The following is a 22,138-nucleotide window of genomic DNA, read 5'->3' on the forward strand; positions in this document are numbered from 1 at the left end:
ACAGGTGCGAATTGTAGAAATCTACTGCCCATGAACTTTCCCCGTATTTGTTTCAAGAAAATAAAATATTTGACACTGTATTATTGAAATTGTTTCTAATTTATGTATTACCATCTGTAACTGTGTTTGTTTTACACATTTATATTTATTATACACATTTATAAAACTAAAATTAAGTCAAGTTCTGTCCATCTTCAAGTAGTCTATACACACCAGTGTATTGCACTGACCATGAGGATGGTAATCATGCGCCTACTGTGATATTTTATTTTTTTTTAATATTTTGACTCCATTAGCTCCCTGCAGACCATTTGGAGAACGGGTAAATTTTATAAACTAAATTTTGTAATGCGTCTGAAAAACTAAAAAGGACTTTTCAGTAACAGGGATCTGATTTATGACACCCAGTAACCAAGTCTTCTTGCGTCTGGGGCCAATCATACCGTGTTTAATTATTTATTCTTCTCTTTATTCCACTCTGATTCCTGCAAAAGCGACCAGCAGAGGGCGGCCTCCTTTCAAAATACTCCGAGGGGAGACGATGAGTATTCATGAAACATTAGACAAGGGAAAGTTTAGGTAACTGGAGAAAATGGTAGAGTGGGTGGTATAGACAAATACATTAAAAGTAGTCAGCTGGATTTGAAAATGGTTTATGCTGGTTTTTTCACATATTACAATTTTTTAAAATCATAACTCAAAGAAACATTTATCCATAGCTGTTGAAGTTCAAACTGGACAAGAGTAGCTGTAACACTACCAAAAGGAAGCCTGATAACACTGGGGTTTGAGTTCAGCTTACAATACAATTTAAAAGGAAATTAAAGCTTTATATTGAACTTATAATACATTCCTATTTACAAGATAGGTTTGGCATGAGAAGCACAATCATCTTTTTACAAATAATATGATAAATATTTACAAGCATTTATGGTATCTCCACTTCTGGGTGGCCAAAGTCAGCTGGGAGTCCTTCCTCTGCCAGCGATAAACCTGTTTTACTAAAATGATGCCTTCCTCAATATTCCCCACAAGGAGATACACCATGGGACGGTGGGTTGGAGTCATCCTCTCTATACATTTTTCATTAATTAGCAGCCACTGTTGTATCATACTCTGAGTTTCGTAGGGCAAGAGTGAGCCCTGGGTAATGAATTCCACCTGGCATTCAATGTTATACTCTTGGTCCTCAAATGCTGTTCTCTTCTTGGACAGCTTTACTTTCACTGCTAAGGAAAAAGCAAAAGGAAATGCAAGTCAGACCATTACTCAAATGCAATAAGAAACAGTACCAGTGAAAACAGGATAATTCTTTTAAAATGTCATCATAACTTATGCTGACAGAATATGGTGAGGCCTTTTCCAGCAGAAGTTTAAAACATTTTTGAAAAATAAATTTTATGTAGTAAAGGGGTTTTTTCCAATTGAATTAGGTGACTAGGAAAAAAATATGAGTAATTTATCTTTACCATCACCATGTAATGTCAGAGTTTGGGTAATTTCATCTGGTAAGCTGTTGGTCTTGTTCTTGTATCACAAAACTGCCCAGCAACTGCCCAAGCAATTATCCTGAAATTCGCCTAGTCCATGTGTAGAATGCCTAGGCAAAAACAGCTTGCTGATACCACTCTTTTAGACATTCCCTTTTCATTATAGTCATCTACCTACCCCACTGGACTCCATCAATACTTTTTAGCATGACATTTGTCTGCATTTCTTCATCTAATGCTTGCTAAAGTCACTGAAAGTCTTTGCACCAGCTATCAAAGGGCTTTCCAAGAAGTCTCTAGGGCAAACTCCACTCATCACTCCAATAAGACAACAGGAGGTAAGAATTCCTTTTACTGATATGATTTTCTGAGTCTCCTTCTGAGTAAATTAGGTATCACAAAAAACTTGTTCACAAAAGTAGTGAAGATACACCATATACTGGTATAACATCAAAGCTTTACTTTCAATTTAAATGCTAATAAAAAGCAAACTTGCTTATTTGGCTGCTTTTGACAGAAATATTTTACATAAAGCATGCTGTACCCAACTAGACCAGCTATTTGGTTGGAAACTAGATCATTAGTAAATCTTTCATGCACAATAAATTCTCCTTATATTTAGATTAGAAAGAATTTATTCTGAAAATCAACCTAAAGCTAAGTTAGCAGCCAAACTCTTAATCCTTTGAAATCCCTGCAAAAACTGTCACTAATTGTAATCCTACTTTTAAAGCATTTAGAAGAAGAGTTAGTCTCTTTAACACCAGGTACATTAGCAAGGACTTACCAAAGTTACTGTCACAGAAAACTTCAAGAACTCTTTTGTGTGTAAAGAATTCCTCCACTGTTGGGCAGGTCTGGCAGGTAGGCTTTGGTAGGACTGATAAGAAATTACAAAGTCTCATTGTTATCTTATGGAATAATTTGTTTTATTTTTCTGCTCTCAAAGCTGAGAACCCACTGTTTAACCACTGGGATGACAGACAAAATACAAATACAGGGCTGGTAATAATAGGTAAAAAGTCAACACACTTCCTGAAAACAAGGCTAGAGATGAAAAGGCATTTCATTTCCCATGCACATTCAGCACTTGTTCAGACCGACAAGATCAATTTTCAGCAACAAATAAAGTAACAAATACAGTATAATTTTTAACACAACTACAGTAGGTGGTAAGGGGTTAGGTGGCTGATTCTGTCAGTCACTCTGAGTTCAGCTGTGCCAAGCCTGTGAATATATATGAATTTGGGTGTGCTAGCAGCAACTTAATCTTACTCTTTTCCATAAAATTAGCAAATGTGAGTGCATTTGAAAATTTGAACATTAATGCCAAGATAGCTCATGTTTCTTTAAGAAAAAATAGATAAAATCATCCCAATTTTCCTAAGCTGATCTGAGAACCAACTTGTATACATAAATTCACCTGTGATAAGGGCCATTGGTAAGTCTATAAAGAGACCTCAAAACAATTCAAACACAGCGTGCTGCAGTGTGTATGGCACTGCCCACAGCTGTGCAGGGTGGTGCCTCCTCCACTATCACAGCATGGCCTGCTGCACTGCTGACTGACAGCACAGGAGGTCTGCTGCAGCTCGCACTGCCAGCACTGGCATCTGTCACCCCTCTGCACAAATACGTGAAGCAGTAAAGGTAGACTTGACTGCATTTACAGAATCACAGAATGCCTGGAAACAGTGTCCCCTGGAATTCCTTGATGCCTGGGAACACAGCATTTGGCCACCCTCCCCTCCACCATCCTCGAGCTACCTTTGTGCAAATATTTATTGTCCTTGGTAAGAGGTGCCAGGCACATGTCCTCGTCTCCAGGGAATCGGTCGCAGTCCAGGCTGGCAGGCCAGGGGTGCCCATGGCAGAGGAGCACGGGGGCACAGCTGTCCCGGACAGCAGCACACATACTCCTGCAAGGATGGATGAACCTGTTGTCGGAGGAAATACCGGGCAGAGTCAGCTCAGTGATAAAAGAAACTATTGCAACAGTGATTCCTGTGCAAAGTACATAGTCTTTGCTGACATTTAACATCCTTCAATAATAATATAATTCCAGAAGCAGCAGCTTTGCAAATTATGCAAGCGGTCTGTGTATGGACTGAGCTTACAATATTTAGTTATGATTTAAAAATCCTGTTTATGACAGCCTGAGAAAAGCTTCAGTATGAGCCTTATTCTATTCCCTGTAGGCGCTTCAACCCCAAATGAATAAGACTAAAGTTCAACTGTAACAAAATAAAACATTATATCCTTTGACAACACCATTCATGTTCCCAAGGCAAACAGAAATTGAATGAGTTACTTTTTTTTCTGATGAATACAAAAAAGCTAACAGAATTACTACAGAAAAAGGGAGATCACCTTTAGATTATGATAAACATATATTTGATTTAATTCCTGTTCTAGCAAATAAAGGCTGGCATTTTGTATTGTGCATGATACTTACGTATCTAAACAGATGGGTGCAAACAGGGAGCACAGGAATGTCCTCACGTGAGGGTGACAGTCTGTGTGTACAAGGTGCTGCCAGGTGGTGGATTTTAGGATAACCTCTGCCATGCTTGTGTGTCCCATCAGGTTGGGAAGTCTCATTTCAGAGTATCCAATCTTGTGACACATGCCCATCTCCTTGGGTATTGCTATGCATTTCGTGGATAATCCAATGTCCAAGCCTGTAGCCACTCTTAGGAAACCATTCATGGCAAAAACAAGGATTTTTGCAGTCAATAACATCTTCCAGTGACTCCTGGGCTGCTGAACAGGGAGCTGTCAAACCACTCAAGTGCAGAGGCATGCTGAAAACCTTGTGGCTTATATATCCCCAGAGCTTAATGAACTGCTGGTTATCAACTGCTTATCAAATCACTCTAGACAAGACCAGGTCTTATTGCCTAATCAAGGGATTGTTGTGACAGCCAGGGAGGTGGAGAAAACTTATAGATGTATGTTCTCCTAGGACACTGACTTGGAACAGCCTTTCACATGTCCCATGGTGTCAGTGGCTGCAGCATGCTATGTAGCATATTAAATTTTGGCACCTGGAAGGTTCACTCTGTTCTTTCAAAAACAAATTAAGAGATCCCCCAGAAACAGGGTTGGGCAGACATGCTGTCTCCTGGGGCATCTGTGTCTCCTTTGTTTTCAGACACTGCTGACATGACAGAAAAAGCCAGCCCAGATTGACTTATCAAGTGAAAATGTTGTGCTTGTGCTAATGGCTCATGTCTTTTCCACTGTTTTACAATGTAGAAGAGACACTTTCTTTTGTCAAGCACTATAAAAGAGACAGACGTCTGCTATTAACCAAGTATTTTGACTGGAAATTTGGATTCCTATTCTGTGATATGCTAAAGGCCCAACTTCTATAAATTTTAATAGACACCTGAAAATACAGAATTGAATTTGTAGCACTGTTCTGACTATCAGTATTTATTCAGGAAAAAAGCAGTTACACATTTTTATTATTTTGTATGAAGCCATCTACATTTAAACATGCTCAAATAATGCATAATTTCAACTATTTATTAATAAGTTATAATTATGTTGAAGTGTATCAAAGCAAAGTGTATAAAGTATCAAAGTGTATCATCATAACAGATGTGTACTTTTTCTGTTCATAGCACAGAAATGGTATTATCACTGTGTACAGCTCTTCGCTATAGAGAAGCTGGGAACCAGTTAAGATGAAGAGGATCTGAATAATGCGTAGCTCACCTATTATGAAAAGTCAGATTATGAGTTTTAAAAGCTGAAGATCTAAACAAAGCATTTTGTGGAGATTTTTTTTTATTTGATGAAAATATTTTTTTCCAATTAGTTATAGGTGTTAATTTTTTATTTCCACATCTGGTTACATTATTTATTAGCAGAAATGTTTAGCTATTAATAATTTGTAGGTCAATCTACTGTAAAATATATCTTGGATATTAAGCTAAAATAAGTATGTTCATAATAGTGTATCATCTAGTGTTACTGATGCTTGATTGAAATACATTTCTTCAGAAACTGTAGTTTATGTGCTTATACTGAGATATAGAGACTTAGACAATGCATCACATATAATTTACATGTTTATACTTAAAGATTAGGTTACTAATCTTAGCATCTTTGAAACCAAAAACAACCCCCTATTGTTCCTCCTTAGCGGCCTTCCTTACTCTAAGCTACAAGTAAAATTACAGTATCTGTTTAAATAAGTAGAAAAAAATGGCAGTTTGCAAGGTCCCAGGAACTAAAAATGTATTTAAAACGATGGCCAGTTTTTCCTGTCATGCTTTGTTGCCAGAATGGTGTTTTTTCCCAGCAAATGTGGTTTTTCTACATCCGTTATCCCATCTCAAAGCAGAGGAACTGAATATCTAACCAGGCTGCCTTAGGCCTCATGATGGCTTCCCTTTGACAGGTGCTCCATGTATTTCTTAAGAAGTTAGAGCCTTCAGTAAAAGTCTTATCCTTGCTAAATCTATGCAAGTGTGTCTGCAGGCCACATTTTCACACAGATGCTCTTGCAGTGAAACAACTTCACGAAGTTGCTTAACCCAAGGAGAGGCAGGTCCAAGCTGAGCCAACTGCACAGCCCTTCATCTTGTAATTTTATGAAATTAATCAAATTCCTCTCTGACTCCAATGATATTCTTCTGTAACACTTCTCTCATCTGATTGCTCTCTAGAATTAGGTGGCAAGATCTCTGGTGAAAGAAACCTTTCTCTTGCATGTGGAACATGGTATTACATGCAGATTTCTAAATGGTCATAGAGTAAGAAAGGGTGTTTGGTCTCTCAATTATTTAGATGTTTTTCTCTGTGTTTTTCTCAGTGACTGTCTCACAACCTACAAGAAAACCTGATTCATCCTGAAACCTGACTCAATGTTGTTACTCCAGCTAATGAGGGGTTGCTGAGTTTCTAGCTGTGCCCTTGGTGCTGCTCTGCAGGAGGAGGGCTGCTGTGCCCCTTCCCAGTGCCTTAAACCAGCCCATGGCAGGCCTGTGCTGGGCTGAGCTCTGGCTGTACCCAAAACCTTGTGTGCTGGCTTGTGAGCCAGTGGAGCTCATTTGAGAAGTCCCCTGCATCACAACTGATGGACAGAACAGAAGCAAGCATAACAAGAGTGTATGAGACAAAGATGATCTAATAAGAGCTGATACCTATCCTGGCAGACTTAGTCTCCATAGGAACTGTCTTAGAAATAAATGTATATCTCGGAGACAGTTTCCTGCCAGGCTTCCCATGGAGGAGGTCATTTATGAGCCACTGCAGGGCTGTGCTTTAAAGTTTCTTTTAGCCTCTCAGAGACATCCAACTACCTTTTGATACTTTATTTTTGGAGAGCTAACTTTTGGTAGGCTCAAGGGCTGAAGAATTGTTACCAGTTTCAAGAGAAGAAATGTGTCTAAATGCCTTTGCTGGACACCCGTGGCTGTACTGGGTCCAAGGGTGGCTCTGAAATGAGATTATTATCCATAATTCAGTAATTTTTGATAGGCATCTTCTGTCAGGAAAGAGAATCATTTACGGGAGCTTCTGATTCCTTTCTGGAATTCAAGTTGACTTGATTCAAGTGGGTCAAATTCCTTACCCTGTGCTATTTTCAGTGTCATATTTTATTAAGGAATTTATCAATTTGACATTCTTTTCACTACACTCCTGGGACACTTTTAAGTAAGAGACAGTGCTTCTGTTCAATAATTGATTGCCTGAATCAATTATTTTGATGTTCTTCATGAGCAGATGTTACCTTTGAACTTGGTTTGACAGCAAGCCTTTATAATTTTATTTTTTAGCAGGAGTCTTGCAGAACAGTTATTAAAAGTGAACATGCAGAGTAGATTGCCATTGGTTGGGGAGTGCTAAAGTTCAGCAGATGTTGGCAGAAGCATAACCTGTGGCACCCATGTTGTGTGCCATAGATTCTCCTTTTTTTTGCAAACACTCAGCTGCTCACTTCATGGTAGGGAAAACACATCAAGCAAATATACACACAGATTGATTTTGTGAACACAGTAAACTGTTTTCCTGTTGCCACACTAGCTAAACATTCAGATTGCACAAATACTGGTGGCTAGGTATTTCTGTTTGTAGTGATATATATCTGTAGAGGATGCTTGAACAAAGACTGACTAAAGTGAAAAAAAAAATTATTTAACAAACTAGCATGGCAATTGCAGTGCCTGCATACAGTTACAGATCTCAAAATCTGGAGTCCAGCTACTGTTCTTTGAGACTTCTGAAGAAAGCTGTGTGGTGGTTCCCTTAGCCACAGGCTGTATTTATTGTTCCTGGATATGAGCAAGGGACACCTGCTGATGGACTGTGATAAGAGGAACAGTGGCTGGAGGCTGCTCCCTGCCCACCTCTGTGTCCTCTCCTTTGACTGTTACCAGGGAGACAGACAGAGATTAACCAGGAGCCACCCATCAGAGCCCAGGAAGAAACAGGATTGAAATTTTCTTCAAAGAAAGCAGGGGGCTGAGTGCAAATTTGCAGATATAGGGATTTTTGGTTTTAATCTAAACATTTGTTGGAATATTTGGATGGAGTAATTTTTAACTGGAGTCAACTGCAGAGATGTAAGGCTCCCAGACTAAGATCAAAGCTTGTAATCATGCAAGAAGGCAGGGGAGAGGTGGTCCTTGCTCTGATGAAAGCTTTGCTGGACTAACATCTGCAGTGCAGGAATTACTTCATAACATTTCCTTTTCTTTATGAAAAAAATAATCAGGCCACATATGGTATCTGTAAAACAGGAGAGAGTCATGGATGCCTTTGAATGCCTTTGAAAAAGCCTCATTAATTTATTTGTCACAATGGCTTTAGCATTGGTTCAATTTTTTTAAAGGACAAAAATTCTGTATTTGCTTATAAATCTGCAATGGAAATTGTTACAGGCTCACTGCTTTGGCATGCTCAGTGCTGCCCTTCTTACTGTCAGTTGATTACCTGAAAGTTTGTATTAACAGTGAAAGAGAAATTCGATGCTTTGGGTGACCCAAATTTAGTTTCTGACAGTGACACATTTCTCCTGGAAGCCTTCACCCTGCTGCACTGTACTCCTGCACACACAGATTGTCCTGGTTAACAATGATGGGGGGGATGCTGGAGTTAAACATGTTCAAATATGAAGTGTTCAGGGGCTACAAGAGTGGGGAGAGGACATCTAAATACCCATGCAGATCCCAAGAGTATCACTCAAAGCACAATATTTGTGCTTTGGATATTGAATACTATACAAAAACTGGGTAAGTAGCATTTTCCAAGTAGGCCAAGTCAGTCAGGGCCAAAAAAAGACACAGGAAGATGAGGTGACTTGCTAACCAGCTAGCAGCTAATGCAGGCATACAAATCTCAGCTTTGACATCAGTGTTCATTGACCCATTCAGCTTTTGGAGGTCCTGCCCAGCAGTGTTTTGTCAATGCAGAGCAGGACAATTTGTGTAAAGTGATTTTAGAGGAAGAACTGAAATCCCATACTGACTAGTGGCACTCACAAAATTGCTTTTAGGCCATGTCCTGTGTGCTGCATGTCAGGGCCTTATGGTGAACACTGCATTGGTTAAATGCTGTGTGCAGCTGTTTGCTTTCAAGGTGTCTGAAAATAGGAAAGAAATGCTCACACTGTTATTGTTAAGAAAGTGAATTTTGTTTTTCAGCCATAAAAACCATGTCAGGATCAACAGTGTTGTTGATTTTGCTCCAGGGGTAAGCAAATTCCATATAATGGCTTTCACGTGGGAGCAAAATACAGTCTGTCTGAATTTAGGGTTTTACACTATTGATCATGTACCAGATGAGCACCCTCCATAAACAGCCAGCAGTAATAGCCTTTCCTCTCTGCTCTCCTCCAGGTAAAAAATTAAATGTCTTAGGGTATTTTTATTCTTTGGTTGGTATTCCTTTGCTTTGGCTAATATATTTCTTTTTAATCTTGAGTCAATTTTACTGGATTTCAATTTTGTTTTGCTCTGATTTAATGTTGTGAAAGAAAGAGTATTTGGCAAATGGAGTATCAGGTATTTCAGGCACAATTTCTGACACAGAAGAGCTCCTCTTTTAGACTCAAGTAGCTTTTGCAGTCTTTTGGCAACTGGGCTGATGTTGGTTTTCCCTCTATCAAATTTCTATCATAGCTGAGGCCCCTGTTATGTGTTGTCTATCACAAACAGCTCCAAATGAAATAAAAAGTGAAGTTAAACACAGAGCTCACTGAAGTGTTTCTAAACTTCTATGAACATAAGGGAATACAAGTAGACTCAAACTCTTCATAGGGAGACAAGGAAACAGCTGTTTGGGCTACAAGTAAACATTACATGCCAACCATTTGTAGTCCATTGAGAAAGTAAACATCGTCACCTTGTCTATTCCCCCTCCCCGATTCTCTCTTTGTCTGTGGTCTGTAGCCGACTAGTGATCATCAAGATAAGAAAAAAACACATTAAGTCTTGAAAATCGTGTCTGGCTTCTAGCTGCCACTGGAGATAGCTCTATCAGTTAAACAAGTAAAACCCCGGGAGAGTGCTCTGCTGACTCCAGCACGCCTGGAGCCCATCCCTTTCATGTCGCTTGGCAGTATTTCGAATTTAACTTCTATGTATCCCAGCCACCCGCAGGAAACGCTATCACAACACATGGCAGGCCAGGCTTGATTCACTTTAACACCATGGGAAGCAGCAGACCTGAAGCCCCTGTTTAAAAGGCAAACTTCAGCCTAAATACTTTGTTGAAGAAGCAAAATTTAAATAATTTCTGTAACGTTTCACAAATACACAGATGTGCTTCAAATACCTGAATTAGATACTATGGCCAAATCTTCTCTAAACAAGATTACCTCTGGCATTTGCATAATTTTTTTCTTGAACAATGTAGATTCATAAAATTATTCATAGAGCCATCAAATCTTTTAGGTTGGAAAAGACCACCAAGTCCAGCCATGAACCTAACCTAAAGTCCCACTACACCACATCTCTAAATGTCACATCTACACGTCTTTTGAATACTCCCAGGGAATGTATTCAACCATTTCCCTGGGCAGCCTGTTCCAACATTTGATAACTCTTTCCATGAAGACGTATTTCCTCACATCCAGTGTAAACCTTCTCTGGCACACCTTGATGGTAAAATGTAATCTTATTCCAGACACTGAATATATATTTAAATCTAAATAAACAAAGCAAATGTTCTTGTTGCAAATGTTCTTGCTGAAACGAAAGACTTGTCAAGAAATATTCAAAGTTACACCCTGGACATGGATTTGGGCTTCTGATCATTAGAATTCTAGCAGCCTTTTTTTTGTTGTTGTTACAAATTTCTGTCCAAACCAGGATTCATATTATTTTTAAGACTATAGAATGAAATTTTAAAATTTCAAAATGAAAATACATTTTCTTGATAAATCCTAGCTTTAGGTTTCTATGTTAGCAAAGTTTTGAAAGAGATTTATTATGTTTTGCTTTCTAACTAAAAAAATTTGCAAACTTTTAAATTCAAATACAGAGGTGTGTACTAAACCCTATTCAAAACAAGTAGGTGCATCCAGAACTCTAATGTGTATACTGACAATATTCAAAAACTTCTCGAGACTCTGAGAAAATATATTTTTGACTGTGGCAATTACAAATTACAAGAGTAACTGCTTCACAAACCAGTGTGTCCATTCATAGGGTATGATATACAATTTTTAGCTGACAGCTATACTAATATGTGATGGGAATAGTTATTTTCTGTTCTGCACCATGAACCATGTGCTCAGAGGCTAAGGATTACTCACTGACAGTGTGAATATTTTTTTTCACTCTCCCAATTTTAGGTATTACCTTACCCACACATTTTGGACAAGGATGACCACAAAAGGGAGCCTTTTGAAGCCTTTAAGGCACCTTCCTATCCTCACAAAAGACACACTTGCTATTGCAGCTGCCACTAATCTACTCTTTTTTCAGTATACCTCATATATCAAGGAACTTAAAACATTTTTCAAGGTTCAATGAATGAAGCAGCTGGCCTTATGTGCAACCTGTTTCAACCACAAATGTTTAGCCAAATCACACCTCTGTGTGAGGAGTGAAGAATTTGAGAGACAGCAGGAGCACAGCATGGTGGCAGACAACTGGCAGGTCCATGCCAGGCATTAGGTGGATTATCATGGGCAGCTCTAGATTTCAAATGTGATAATGGCATCACAGACACTACTTTTTGATTTGAACTTTTATGATTTTCTCTCTGTTGTCATGCAGGGATAGTATCTCTGTAAATACTGTCTAAGTCTTTTTGTCTGTCTGAGGAGACATCTAAAACAGTTTTCTAAATGTAAGTGGATTCTGCATCTTGTATTCTTACTAAATCTTTTTATATGCACTTTAATAGTGAATGCATAGTGCCTTCCTCTAACACTGATGCAGGGCCTGCAAAATCTATAAAACCTCAGCAGTTGTTCCTAAAAAGAAGATTCATATTGCCACAACCATTCCCACAGCAAGCTTGAGAGTTACAGAATCAACCACTTCATCCCCTCCCTTCTGTTTTGTGGGACAGCCCCATTGGTATTCATGAAAGGCTTCAAATTCTAAAGGGGAGAATTCAATTTCTAAAAACCCAGAAACCAAAAGCCAAACTAACCACATATCAGTCTTTAAAGAGAAAGCATAGATGCAATGTGCTATACAAAAAGATAGGGAAGGAAAATTACCTTCTCTTTTTCTGAGCCTTGGGGCAGATGGTAGCGTCCTTTTTCTCTCAGATGTCTTTCGTTGCACACTTGCCTGTTGACATCAAAGACATTTGGTTTCTATTACCCTATCTCGAAGAGAAATTCACTGATAAAAGAGTCTCCACCCTAATGATTAAACTCTATTTGGATTTCAATACCTGGGCAGAGCCCCTGAGCCAGCAGGCCAGGATTAGAGGGTCTGAGACTTCAGGGCCCATTTGCTAATCTGGGTGCAGACTGTGAGGACTGCCTGTGACATGTTATGTCACTTGGTCTTCACAGCCCTTTACCTCGTTCCAGGGCAACAATTTTCTTCCAGTGGAGCTACTGGGAAGTGAAATGTGTGAATCCATCCTAAATAGCTACACAAGAAGAACTGAGTAAATAAGAAAAAATGTAGAGCAATCATTTAGAAGTACCTCAAAATCAAATATTACCTAAATGATTCTAAAACTATGGTTTACTTCTAATTAGTATATGAAGCTCAGGGAGGTACAATCAGAGAAATAAATTTATAGTTAGACAGGAGAGGCTGATTTTTTTTGGGTCTTAGGATCCATTTTCATTCTTTAAATAGCATTAAGGGCTTCATGCTGGTTGCAGTGATCAAAGACTGATAACTGTCTCCACAGGAGGCTCCTTTCATTATGGAAACCATAGAGGAGCAAATAGTTTAGAGGGGAAAGCATTTTGAAATTAGACTAGAGCATCCAGAGAAAAAGGATTTGTGATTGCAGCTCTAGTTTCACACCATAAAAGGCGCACGTTCACCTGACAGTTTCCTCAGCTTTTTTCCTTTGCTCTTACAGCTGTCTGATAAAAGTGATAAAAACTATTGCCACTCCCCATAAGCCTTGTTACATTTACATCTCTACTGCAGCACTATTAATGTTAAATGTACTGGGACAGGAGATCTTTGAATTGTTTGGTGAGAGAGAAAACTACTTTTAGAAACCTTGAGAGAAAATGCTATGTGTTTCTCTTAGTGCTGAGTAGCATTTTTCTCCCTGACATTCTAGCAAAATGAAACAGAGGCACTGCAGTTACTGACAGACAGGTTCTGTACCTAAGGAAAGCAAAGACCATTTCCATAATCCATGACTATACCCTAGAAGGCAATATTCTGCCTGTTTTGCTTATGCTGAGTGTTAGAATACATCCTATTGATGTCAGTGTTTTATGGCAGACCTTTTTGTGAGCAAAACTGACAAAGGTGGCCAAGAGACACAGACCATTCTTTCACTCTTTTTGGTGAATTATCTTCCACAACATTCTATAAAATGTTTGGGTTTGGTCCATTCAGTATAGGAGGTGTTTTCCCTGCCATAGGGTAACCCATCCATACCATAGGTACGTCAGCAAGGGATGCTGCAGATGCATATGCCAGTCTTTAAGGGGAACAAACAACTTCTGCCCCTGTGCTTACTGAAGTCTTTACAGAGTAATTCTGTCCCAATACTCTGGTGGGAGAAGCCAGCTTGGGTCCATGGCCACACATGTGAGGACATTCACCTGTCTACTTTTTTCTTTGAAGATTAGATGTGTTTGATTTTCTTGGTGAGAATACTTCTTGAATAGATAAAACACAGAAAAATGAGGGCAATTAGTGCTTCAAATTCTGCCTACTTCCAAGTTTGCATTTTTCTCCTTTCCAAGAGAAAAGGACCATTTGTCGTAGAGTAACACAACCAGCCCTACTCTTCTGAACATACCCATGTTTACTAAGGTCTAACATTTCTGGATGAGAGAGATTTAGTCTTATTTAAAATCCTAGCTGATCACAAAGGATGTATGGACCAGCAGATGATGTCACAACACCATATTAGAGAAGATTTTATTAACCCTAAGGGAGCCCTGAGGCATCAATTGGTATGAATTTGATACATTAAGGCAAGCCATTGTGTGGGACACAGCGATGCTCTCTGCTTGCTCAGCTCAGCTCCTCAGCCTTTCCTGAGCATTTTCTCATGGGAAGTGATGCTTATCCCCCTGCTAAGATTTGAGGTTACAGCTTAAAGGGAATTTTCCCTGTACATAAATAATTTATGTCTTGAATTACTCTAATGATACCAAACACTAGTTATGGAAAGCAATTCAAAAGCTGGAAGACATGCAGCAAGTTCATAACATTAATCATATCAAATCCAGGTGATCAAATCCCCTAAGCAGCCATAAAGCATAAGAGGCCATAAAACCCATTGAGAAACGTAAGGAAACATAGTTAATGTTCTGTTTTGAAGACTTGCAATGGCAATACTGAGTAGAAAAAGTAATTATAGTTATAGTGAGCTGTTCATTAAGAGAATCACACTTGTTTCATTGAGTCTCCAAATATTCACTAATTTTTGTATGGCCATAGTTCCACATCTGTTCTGAAAATTCAGCAATCTGAATGTAAAGAATTACCAGAATGCTTGAAAGCCATATGGGGAGTCATATTTGAAGTCTGTAAGGCAACATGAGACCTAGAGTTTATGTGTGCCTTGTGAATTACCCTCCCACTCTGCCAGCAGGCAGGACTTAGGTTCTGAGTGTTCACAATACTCTGACTGCTGTGGTTTTACTCTTCTGATGAGTTTGATTGTTTATTTACAATATTAATAATGCCTTCAAGAAAATCTTCCTGCATTATATTTTCCTTCTTTAAATGAAATCTGAACTCTCTTGCAATAATTTTCTTTCCTATCTAATCATTACCTTTTGCACAAATGTGTCATGTATGAAAAATTTCATTAATGATGCTGTCATGACAGTTCAAATGGAGACACACAGCAACCTAGAGTAGCTTTGCCAATGGCACAGAAATAAGTACTCATTTCATTTATTATGGAGCACTGCCAACAAATCTGTTCAACTTGACCCTAATTTAATGTAAACCACTATATCTAGGTCAGAGCAGACGGCAGGGGGCAAGCGGGGCAGCCCCAGCCCTGGGTGTGGGGCACCTCCCTGGGGATGGCAGCAGGCCAGACTGGGACATCAGCCTGTGAGTGGAAGTGGTTTGGTGGGATCCATGCCCAGGGACACGGCTGCGGGGTGGGGTGGGGGGGTGAGGAACTGCATCTCAGCCAGGGCCAAGGCAAGAGCCTCTGCTGGAAGTAGCTCCCCCCATCAGGGTTTTCCCCCACTGTGCCTGGGAGCCTCCTCTCAAGGTCTCTATGGAGAAGGAGCCACCCTTGGCTAGTGGCTCTGAGCTGGCCCCAAGTCCAGCAGCCCAAGCTTCGTGATCTCCTGCAGATGCTCCCATAACCCTTACAGCAGAGCTCACCATCAGGCTTTCCCAAACAACTACCTCACAAAGGCTGCGTTGTTACTCTTCCATGGCAGAAGAACAACAGACAAGAGATGACAGTCACATGCACCCATCAGTTTGGCTGAGCACAATTTTCCAGGCATTGATGGCTCTGTGGCCATATCAGAGTTAGTAAATGGACCATGCCTGCAGCACTTTGCTGGATCTACAGCTCTAGAGAAAACCTGAGTGAATGTTTTTCTGATTATGTTTCTTGTCTGTATTTTTTCTCCTTATAGACGTGCATTACCATTTTTATGAAAAAGAAGTCAACTTGGCTCAAAACCAAAAATGTAAGGAGTTACATAGGAACAGCGAAATAAATGTCTGGGCACATGCCGAAGTGGTACTACTTGGCAGCAGGAACTATCATGTATAAATGGGATTTTAAAAATGCCTAAAGAAAAGCTGCTGTGGCCCAGGCTCCTGTGGGCTAAATGCCCATAGTTTTCCAAGCAGTAAAATTTTACTGTTATCAGCTGTGATAAAGCAATGTTACAGAAATAGTGGATTTCCCATTACTATCAGACTGAAGTGGATTAGGTGTTGGTATTACAAGTGTCACTCTGACAGGAGCCTCATGGCTGCTGGCACCATGCCAACACAGCAAGACTTTATTGGCTCCCCAGGAGCACATGTGCCCAGGACATTGCATGGCAAAACCAAGCATTCTCAAACAGGACTTGAGCAAGTCTTTTCCTTGCATTTCATTTGTTTGACCAGCCATCTATTTTGCTTCTCGAAGATAACATCATATTCAAAATGCTTCAATGAAAGGTGTAAGAGCTGCATGCCTGGCTCACCCTAACTTTGCTGGGAAATGCACCTCATTGCTTACTCATGAAGCAGACCACAGACTAGGAAACTCCTGGTTAGAAAAGTAACAAGGTTAAGCACAAAGGAACTTCAATTACAGAGTAAAACATCAGCAGACAAAAATGATGAATCATTAAAACACTTTCCTTGTCCTCACTCACCTCCTTGTGGGATGCTGCTCCTGGTAGGTAAAAAGCTACCATCAGTCTCGTGCCTCAGAGCTGCAGGTGGTTGCTAGGTGAAAATGCAGTTTTCAGATGTTACTATTCCACAGGCTGCAAATGATCTCTGCACAAGAGCTACTCATTAAGTGGTACTCCATGAAGTTTCAAAGAGTGTCTGTTATGATGGAAGTCCTCCTCTCTTGATCTTTCTCCAACTCAGGCTTCTGAATTCTTATGAAGACTTAGGAGGAGATTTTAAGTGCTGCTGTGCATGAAACTGCTTCTGGTATTGTTTGGCTTATAACAACCAGTTGCCACCAGTGTATGCAGGAGATGGAGAATTAATCAGCAGAGACAGCAGGTGTTTTGAGCCCCTATTATTTTCTGTGGTCCCTGCAGGGACCATCAGAATACATGGCTATTTTATGCCAAGATCCAGTGAATGATAGCATCTAACAGATGCTTCATTCTTTGAGAACCTTAGCTGTAACAGACCAGAAGCATCTGGCATTCACTTTTGAACAGCAGATCAGAAAGTAGGAAACTCAAAGAATCCCACCCAGCTCATATGCCCAGTAATTCCTAATCAAGAACAAAGTGCATCTTCTGAGCACATTATGTGGGATGCATTAGCATGTACCTCAGTGACATCCTATTTAAAAAAATCATCAAGAAAGGAAGTTGTAAACCACATCTGGCTCACAGTAACACATTATCAAAATTCAACATTTGGTGAGTCTTTAATGCGACAAAAACTATTACTGAAAGGGAAAATCTTGTTCTAAAATAGTCAGGGAGCATGTGAACCCCACACATCCTACTGGAACTCTGTTAACTCAAACTTCCCTGTCCAACTCAAAGATATATATATGCTTGATGACCATCAGTCTGACTTTAGCTTTTAAAATCAAGCTGAGAAATGCAACTCCATTTAAGAACCAAAATCCTGTCCTTCAGAACAAAGCAGACATGTCTGGTAAAATCCAAGAAGCTCTTAAAGAATAATTAGGTGGCAGCAGTACAGTCAGATCAGCTCTGTGGTAACTCCAGGTTCAGAAAATGGGAGAAACATTAGCATCTGTGATCTGACTAGCTTCCAAAAGAAACTGTATCAGCAGCTAATATTACATAAAATGTACCTACAATACTAGTTTCATACAGATCCCTTTATCAAAAACAATATTTTCAGTACTGATTATATATCTGGAAATACATCTGGGGAAAATAAGACCATTATTGTGTAAAAAAACAAACTCACAACCTTTATTTGTCACAACACATTTCATGTACATGCAGAATGTATTCACATTTCTCTTTTAAGGCAAATAGGAATTGGGTTCTTATACCTGAGTTGCTTAGCACAAGTAGGAACAGCAAATAAAAACTTAGGAAGTGCTGTCTCTCCCTTTGGAGTAGCAGCTGCTTCCACTGTGAAGTATTTCTGCTTTCACCTAACAGTTCTTTTAATAATACCTACTGCCACTTGAAACCATTTCTGCAGAAATCAATCTCCTCACAGAAACTTCTTGACCAACTTGATGTTGCCTTTGCTGTTTGCTGGCACAGCAGTACTTCTGTCTTTGCTAACATGCATGAAGGTCTTCAGTTACTTTTAAGAGTTCTGTATTTCTTCACTACTTAGAAAAGCTAACAGTATTTTCTTATGTCTTTCTCATGTGTGCTGGCTGCTTTTCCAGTGCTAAGTTAAAATTAAAAGAGCGAAAAGTTCAGCTCAGCCAATGGAGGATTTTAGGGCTTGACTTTGTGGGACTAAGTGTTGGCCTTTAGCAAGAAAATGCAAAGCAGTTTTCGAATTTAAAAAATGCTCTCTCCTAGTCTGACTAACATTTGAGCTATCTGCATTATCTCCAGACTATAGGCATTTGCTAGAATTTAGGATGCTGAAATCCATTTAAAATGTAGAGGCAGAATTTTCAAGTGAGAGACATTTTTCATTTCCCATTGACTTGGTCTATCAACACTAACTTCAATAGGCACTTTTCTTTCATGACTTTTAAGAAGACCACAGAATATGATTCTAAGAGAAAACATCTATTTGTGTAAAAAGTTAAAGTTTCTGCTCAACACAGAAACTAACCAAAACCAAGTAGCAAGTCCATAGCACAAAAGGGGGTATGACTCTTAAGTATGCCTTCCTCTGTGAGGAACCTGTAGCTTGGAAAAATATTTTGATTCAATTTACATTCTCTGCCTTTTTTTTCATGCATTCCTGAAACTGTAGTTTTTAATGACTTGTCAAATACATGAATTTAAGGTTTCTATTACTATTTAGGCTCTCTAGGTGTCCACCTCAGCTAAATCAACTCTCATCACAAACAATTTTTAAACAAATGCTAGTATTTATACGTGTTTAATTCAAACATTCATTGAAAGAAACAGAATAACTGTCTTTATTAAACTTACGGCTTATATTGGATATTATAGCAAAAAACCTCCCAAGCAATTTTTTTTTTGCTCCAGTTACTACCTGCTAAGATCAAATGTCTTCTTTCACAGTCATTTCACTCCATAGTAACACACTACAGTGTGTACTACTACACTGGGAATAACCCACATCCAAACAGTCAATTGTGAAGATACTGCCTTTAAGACAAGCAATTTCACCCAGAAATTCTTCACAGAGGTTTGCCAGCTCTTTTTCCCGTCTCTCAGAGACTTATGGTAAGAGGACAGCAAGAGGAACTCAGGAAGCATCTAAGTAATCTATCCCATCAGGAAGCTGACTTCTGCTAAGGTACCTCTCAACAAAAGGTCTGAAGGTTTTTCCCAGTAATGTAAGTTCAAAAGGGAAAAAAAGGGAATAATTATTATTCTCACCTGGTAAAAGCTTTGTACACCGTGAAAAAGAATAGCTTGCTGCAGGTATTCCAAATGAAGAGCTGCAGTGTGTCATTCTGGTCCTCATTTCATTTTCTATAAAGTGACCTACATGCGGCTTTATTTTTAAAATCAGCACTGCTGACCATCTGAGATAATCAATACTAAGATGTTAGAGAGCTTACAAAATTTTAGAAAATATGAAGAAATTCTTCCTGGAAATCCTTGATCCCATGTCTACTATACAAAGAAAATGTATTCAGAGAAAAATACGATACAGTGATTATATAACCAGTGACTGTTCATCTAGCAAGTTTGTGAAATCTTGTCCTGCTATGCTGGTTACTTTGAAAACAATCTAGGACATCAAAACTTCCACTCACATAGGACAAGGGATGCAGGCACTCATTTGGGCTGTGTCTCTGCTACCCACTGCAGTCCCTGAGGTAACAGAAGATGATTAGCCTTCCCAGGCATCTCAGCAAAGTGAAATATTCCAGAGGAAGTCACATGAATACTTCTTGCATTCAAGATAGTTCAGTGGCCTTGGAGGGCAGTCACAGCACATCAGACATACTGTGTTCTCAGCTTGCCTGGGGTGGTAACTTGTATTCTTCTGATCTCTGAGTTGAAGAATTAGTCCTGCTCTTTTGAGCATGGCACCAGGTTATTGCAGTCTGAGTCCTTTCGTGCAGATAGAAGAAGCTGTAGGCAGAAATAAGTTTCTCGATATTTTTGAAATGCTATTCCCAAAGGCACCAACTTCCACATGTAAAGGACATTGCTCTTTCTTACAGTGCAGATGAAACAGATTACATAGAGCTTACTTATAAAATATTTTATACACTTGAAATGTCACAAACATTTACAACTTTTCTGCTGTCCTCAGAGTTCTGAAAATACTCAGCCATACAATTACACTGCTGTCTCCTTTGAGTCCAATGTCTGTGGTGGCTTGAAGTTCAGTATCTCTTTGTATGTAATGCCTGCAAAACAAAAGAATAGACATAGCATTGCTGTGGTCTAATCAGAAAAGGAGCTGCACAAATAGGAATGAGAAAGGTGCAACTGCACCACGGCTGGGCTCTGATCTAGCTCAGGAAGAGAGAGACCTCTTCAGGCAAAAAGAGAGGAAGAGTAGAGAAAGTAAGGGAATTAAGGATCACTTGTTCACCTTTTCAGATTTGAAAAAGTAGCCCAGTACTGAAATGGTATAGGTGCTTTTAAATGGATGCAAGCACTGACTTTTGAGTATTGTGGGCAATATCCTCAGCAACACCTACTGAACACATTAGATTTAAAAGTCAAGTCCTCACTTAAAAGCCAAACAACAAACCTCTCACCTTAGATGAAAACAAGTTTAGACTTAAATTTCTGCTAACACAGATATGTTTTTTCTCCTTCAGAGCATCTGACTCTAAGGGCACTGCAGTCCTGTAGAGCAGCAGTCAATCTCTTCACCTGTCCTATCCACTGAAATGTAAGTCACAGAAGAGGTTTCTTTCCTATGTTGCAGAAGATGGGAGGACAGAAACATTAGGGAAATGAAGAACAGCCTCTGTTAGGAAGCAGAGAAGAAACCTTCGGAGATCCTTCCACAAGAAATTGCTAAGAGCTGATAAGAACCCTGGTTTATCAGTAGTATTAATGCTATTTATTTACTCTGCTTGATCAAAAGCAGGAGTTAATTTGTAAAGGGAAACGTTTTTATTTCCACATGGGCTTTCAAACTGGTTATTTTTGAAAACATAAAAAAATTAAACTCACGTTTCCACTCATCCAGTGGAAGATCCATGTTATCAAATGTGTCGTCGTATTTCTCAGCTTCAATTTCTTCCTCAGGATCGTGAACTGGTTCAAAATAAGGATGCATCAAAGCCTCAGCTGCCGTGACTCGCTTCTCTGCATCCAGCACTAGCATCTTCTCCAAGAGATTTACAGCTATTGCACAGAAAACCAACAGTGTATTCAAGTCACACACCCAATTCCACTTGTACACAGTAATACTGCCCTGGAGGTATTTCAAATAAATACATGGAGTAATAGAACAGAATCACTGGGTGTCCATCTATAGCCAGTGGGGCCTCTTTGCATGACTACTGTGAGCAAGCTGTCAAGTGTATAAAGCCTGATGCAATGCAGAGGTGCTCCCTTGCTTCTGTATGCAATACAAAAAACATCTCAGCTAATGAGTTCTCAACTTCTGGCTCCAGGGCCACTGTGCCTGGGGCTTTCCCAGGTGTCTTTCATCACTGCCACTCACTGTGGTTCTAAGGTACATAACTGCCTGACAGCAGCTGAATGAAGAGGTGAACACAGAATGAGAACTGTGCTCTGTCACCAAATCCAAACCAAGTACACTCTGAAGTTCACTGAGACAGGTCAGAATCTCAGAGCTAACCTTATCTGCTATGTGGTTTTGACCTCAGCCAAAACAACCCATTAAAATTTTGCATGTTCCCCTTCTGTGGATTTTGGATTCGGTCCACTGCTACTGTCAAGGTGGACAAGTGTAAACAGGTATGATGAATGATTTATTTTCTGTTTTTCTATCCCAAAAGGATGTTCTTGGGTTTGGAGCAGCTGAAGGGAAGTAGAGACAGAAGTGTGGGATAGGATGCTTCAACTCCTGCTTGCCATGTTGTATACTCTCTTAAAACTCCTATTCCAGACCAGAAGCAGCCAGATGGCCACAGAAATAGTAAGAACAGACATCCTAAAAACTAAATGGAAAGCGTAGCTTGCTGTAGCTACCCATCAGTTAACCATGCAGTAAGGTTAAGAGCTGTTCATCAATCAGATTTATTCGTACTGTATCTGAACCTAA

General features: G+C 39.5%; 2 protein-coding genes across 4 annotated transcripts in view; both read right to left on the bottom strand.

Moving 5' to 3' along the window:
* Positions 1-148: 148 nt before the first annotated feature.
* Positions 149-17,609, bottom strand: LOC107204410 (secreted frizzled-related protein 2-like). Of its 3 annotated transcripts, XM_015627469.3 has the most exons (6): positions 16,471-17,609; positions 12,181-12,253; positions 3,946-4,182; positions 3,258-3,427; positions 2,278-2,370; positions 150-1,229 (listed from the first exon to the last, which is right to left on the bottom strand). In XM_015627469.3, exons 3-6 carry the CDS (start codon positions 4,122-4,124, stop codon positions 919-921), a joined length of 753 nt encoding a protein of 250 aa, XP_015482955.1. In that variant the 5' UTR covers positions 4,125-4,182; positions 12,181-12,253; positions 16,471-17,609; the 3' UTR covers positions 150-918. The 3 variants fall into 3 exon arrangements, with proteins under 3 accessions (XP_033370179.1, XP_015482955.1, XP_018862173.1); XM_019006628.2 differs by lacking the exon at positions 16,471-17,609 and having other exon boundaries at positions 12,181-12,488; XM_033514288.1 differs by lacking the exons at positions 12,181-12,253; positions 16,471-17,609 and having other exon boundaries at positions 149-1,229; positions 3,946-10,165.
* Positions 17,610-18,860: 1,251 nt separating this feature from the next.
* The window catches only part of MAPK12 (mitogen-activated protein kinase 12), a 29,141-nt gene continuing 25,863 nt past the window's right edge, over positions 18,861-22,138 (bottom strand). The window contains 2 exon segments of the mRNA XM_015627465.3: positions 18,861-20,297; positions 21,079-21,252. Of these exon segments, the coding sequence (XP_015482951.1) occupies positions 20,227-20,297; positions 21,079-21,252 (245 nt within the window). The 3' untranslated portion in view covers positions 18,861-20,226.

This window comes from Parus major, chromosome 1A (assembly GCF_001522545.3).
Source record: "Parus major isolate Abel chromosome 1A, Parus_major1.1, whole genome shotgun sequence".
Taxonomy (NCBI): domain Eukaryota; kingdom Metazoa; phylum Chordata; class Aves; order Passeriformes; family Paridae; genus Parus; species Parus major.

Excerpts from the sequence above, each read along its gene's own strand:
- LOC107204410 (XM_033514288.1), bottom strand. The coding sequence starts at position 4,232 with ATGTTATTGACTGCAAAAATCCTTGTTTTTGCCATGAATGGTTTCCTA. Across the intron at positions 3,428-3,945 it reads GCACCCATCTGTTTAGATAC|GTTCATCCATCCTTGCAGGA; the intron begins GTAAGTATCATG and ends CTCCGACAACAG. Across the intron at positions 2,371-3,257 it reads CAATAAATATTTGCACAAAG|TCCTACCAAAGCCTACCTGC; the intron begins GTAGCTCGAGGA and ends ATTTCTTATCAG.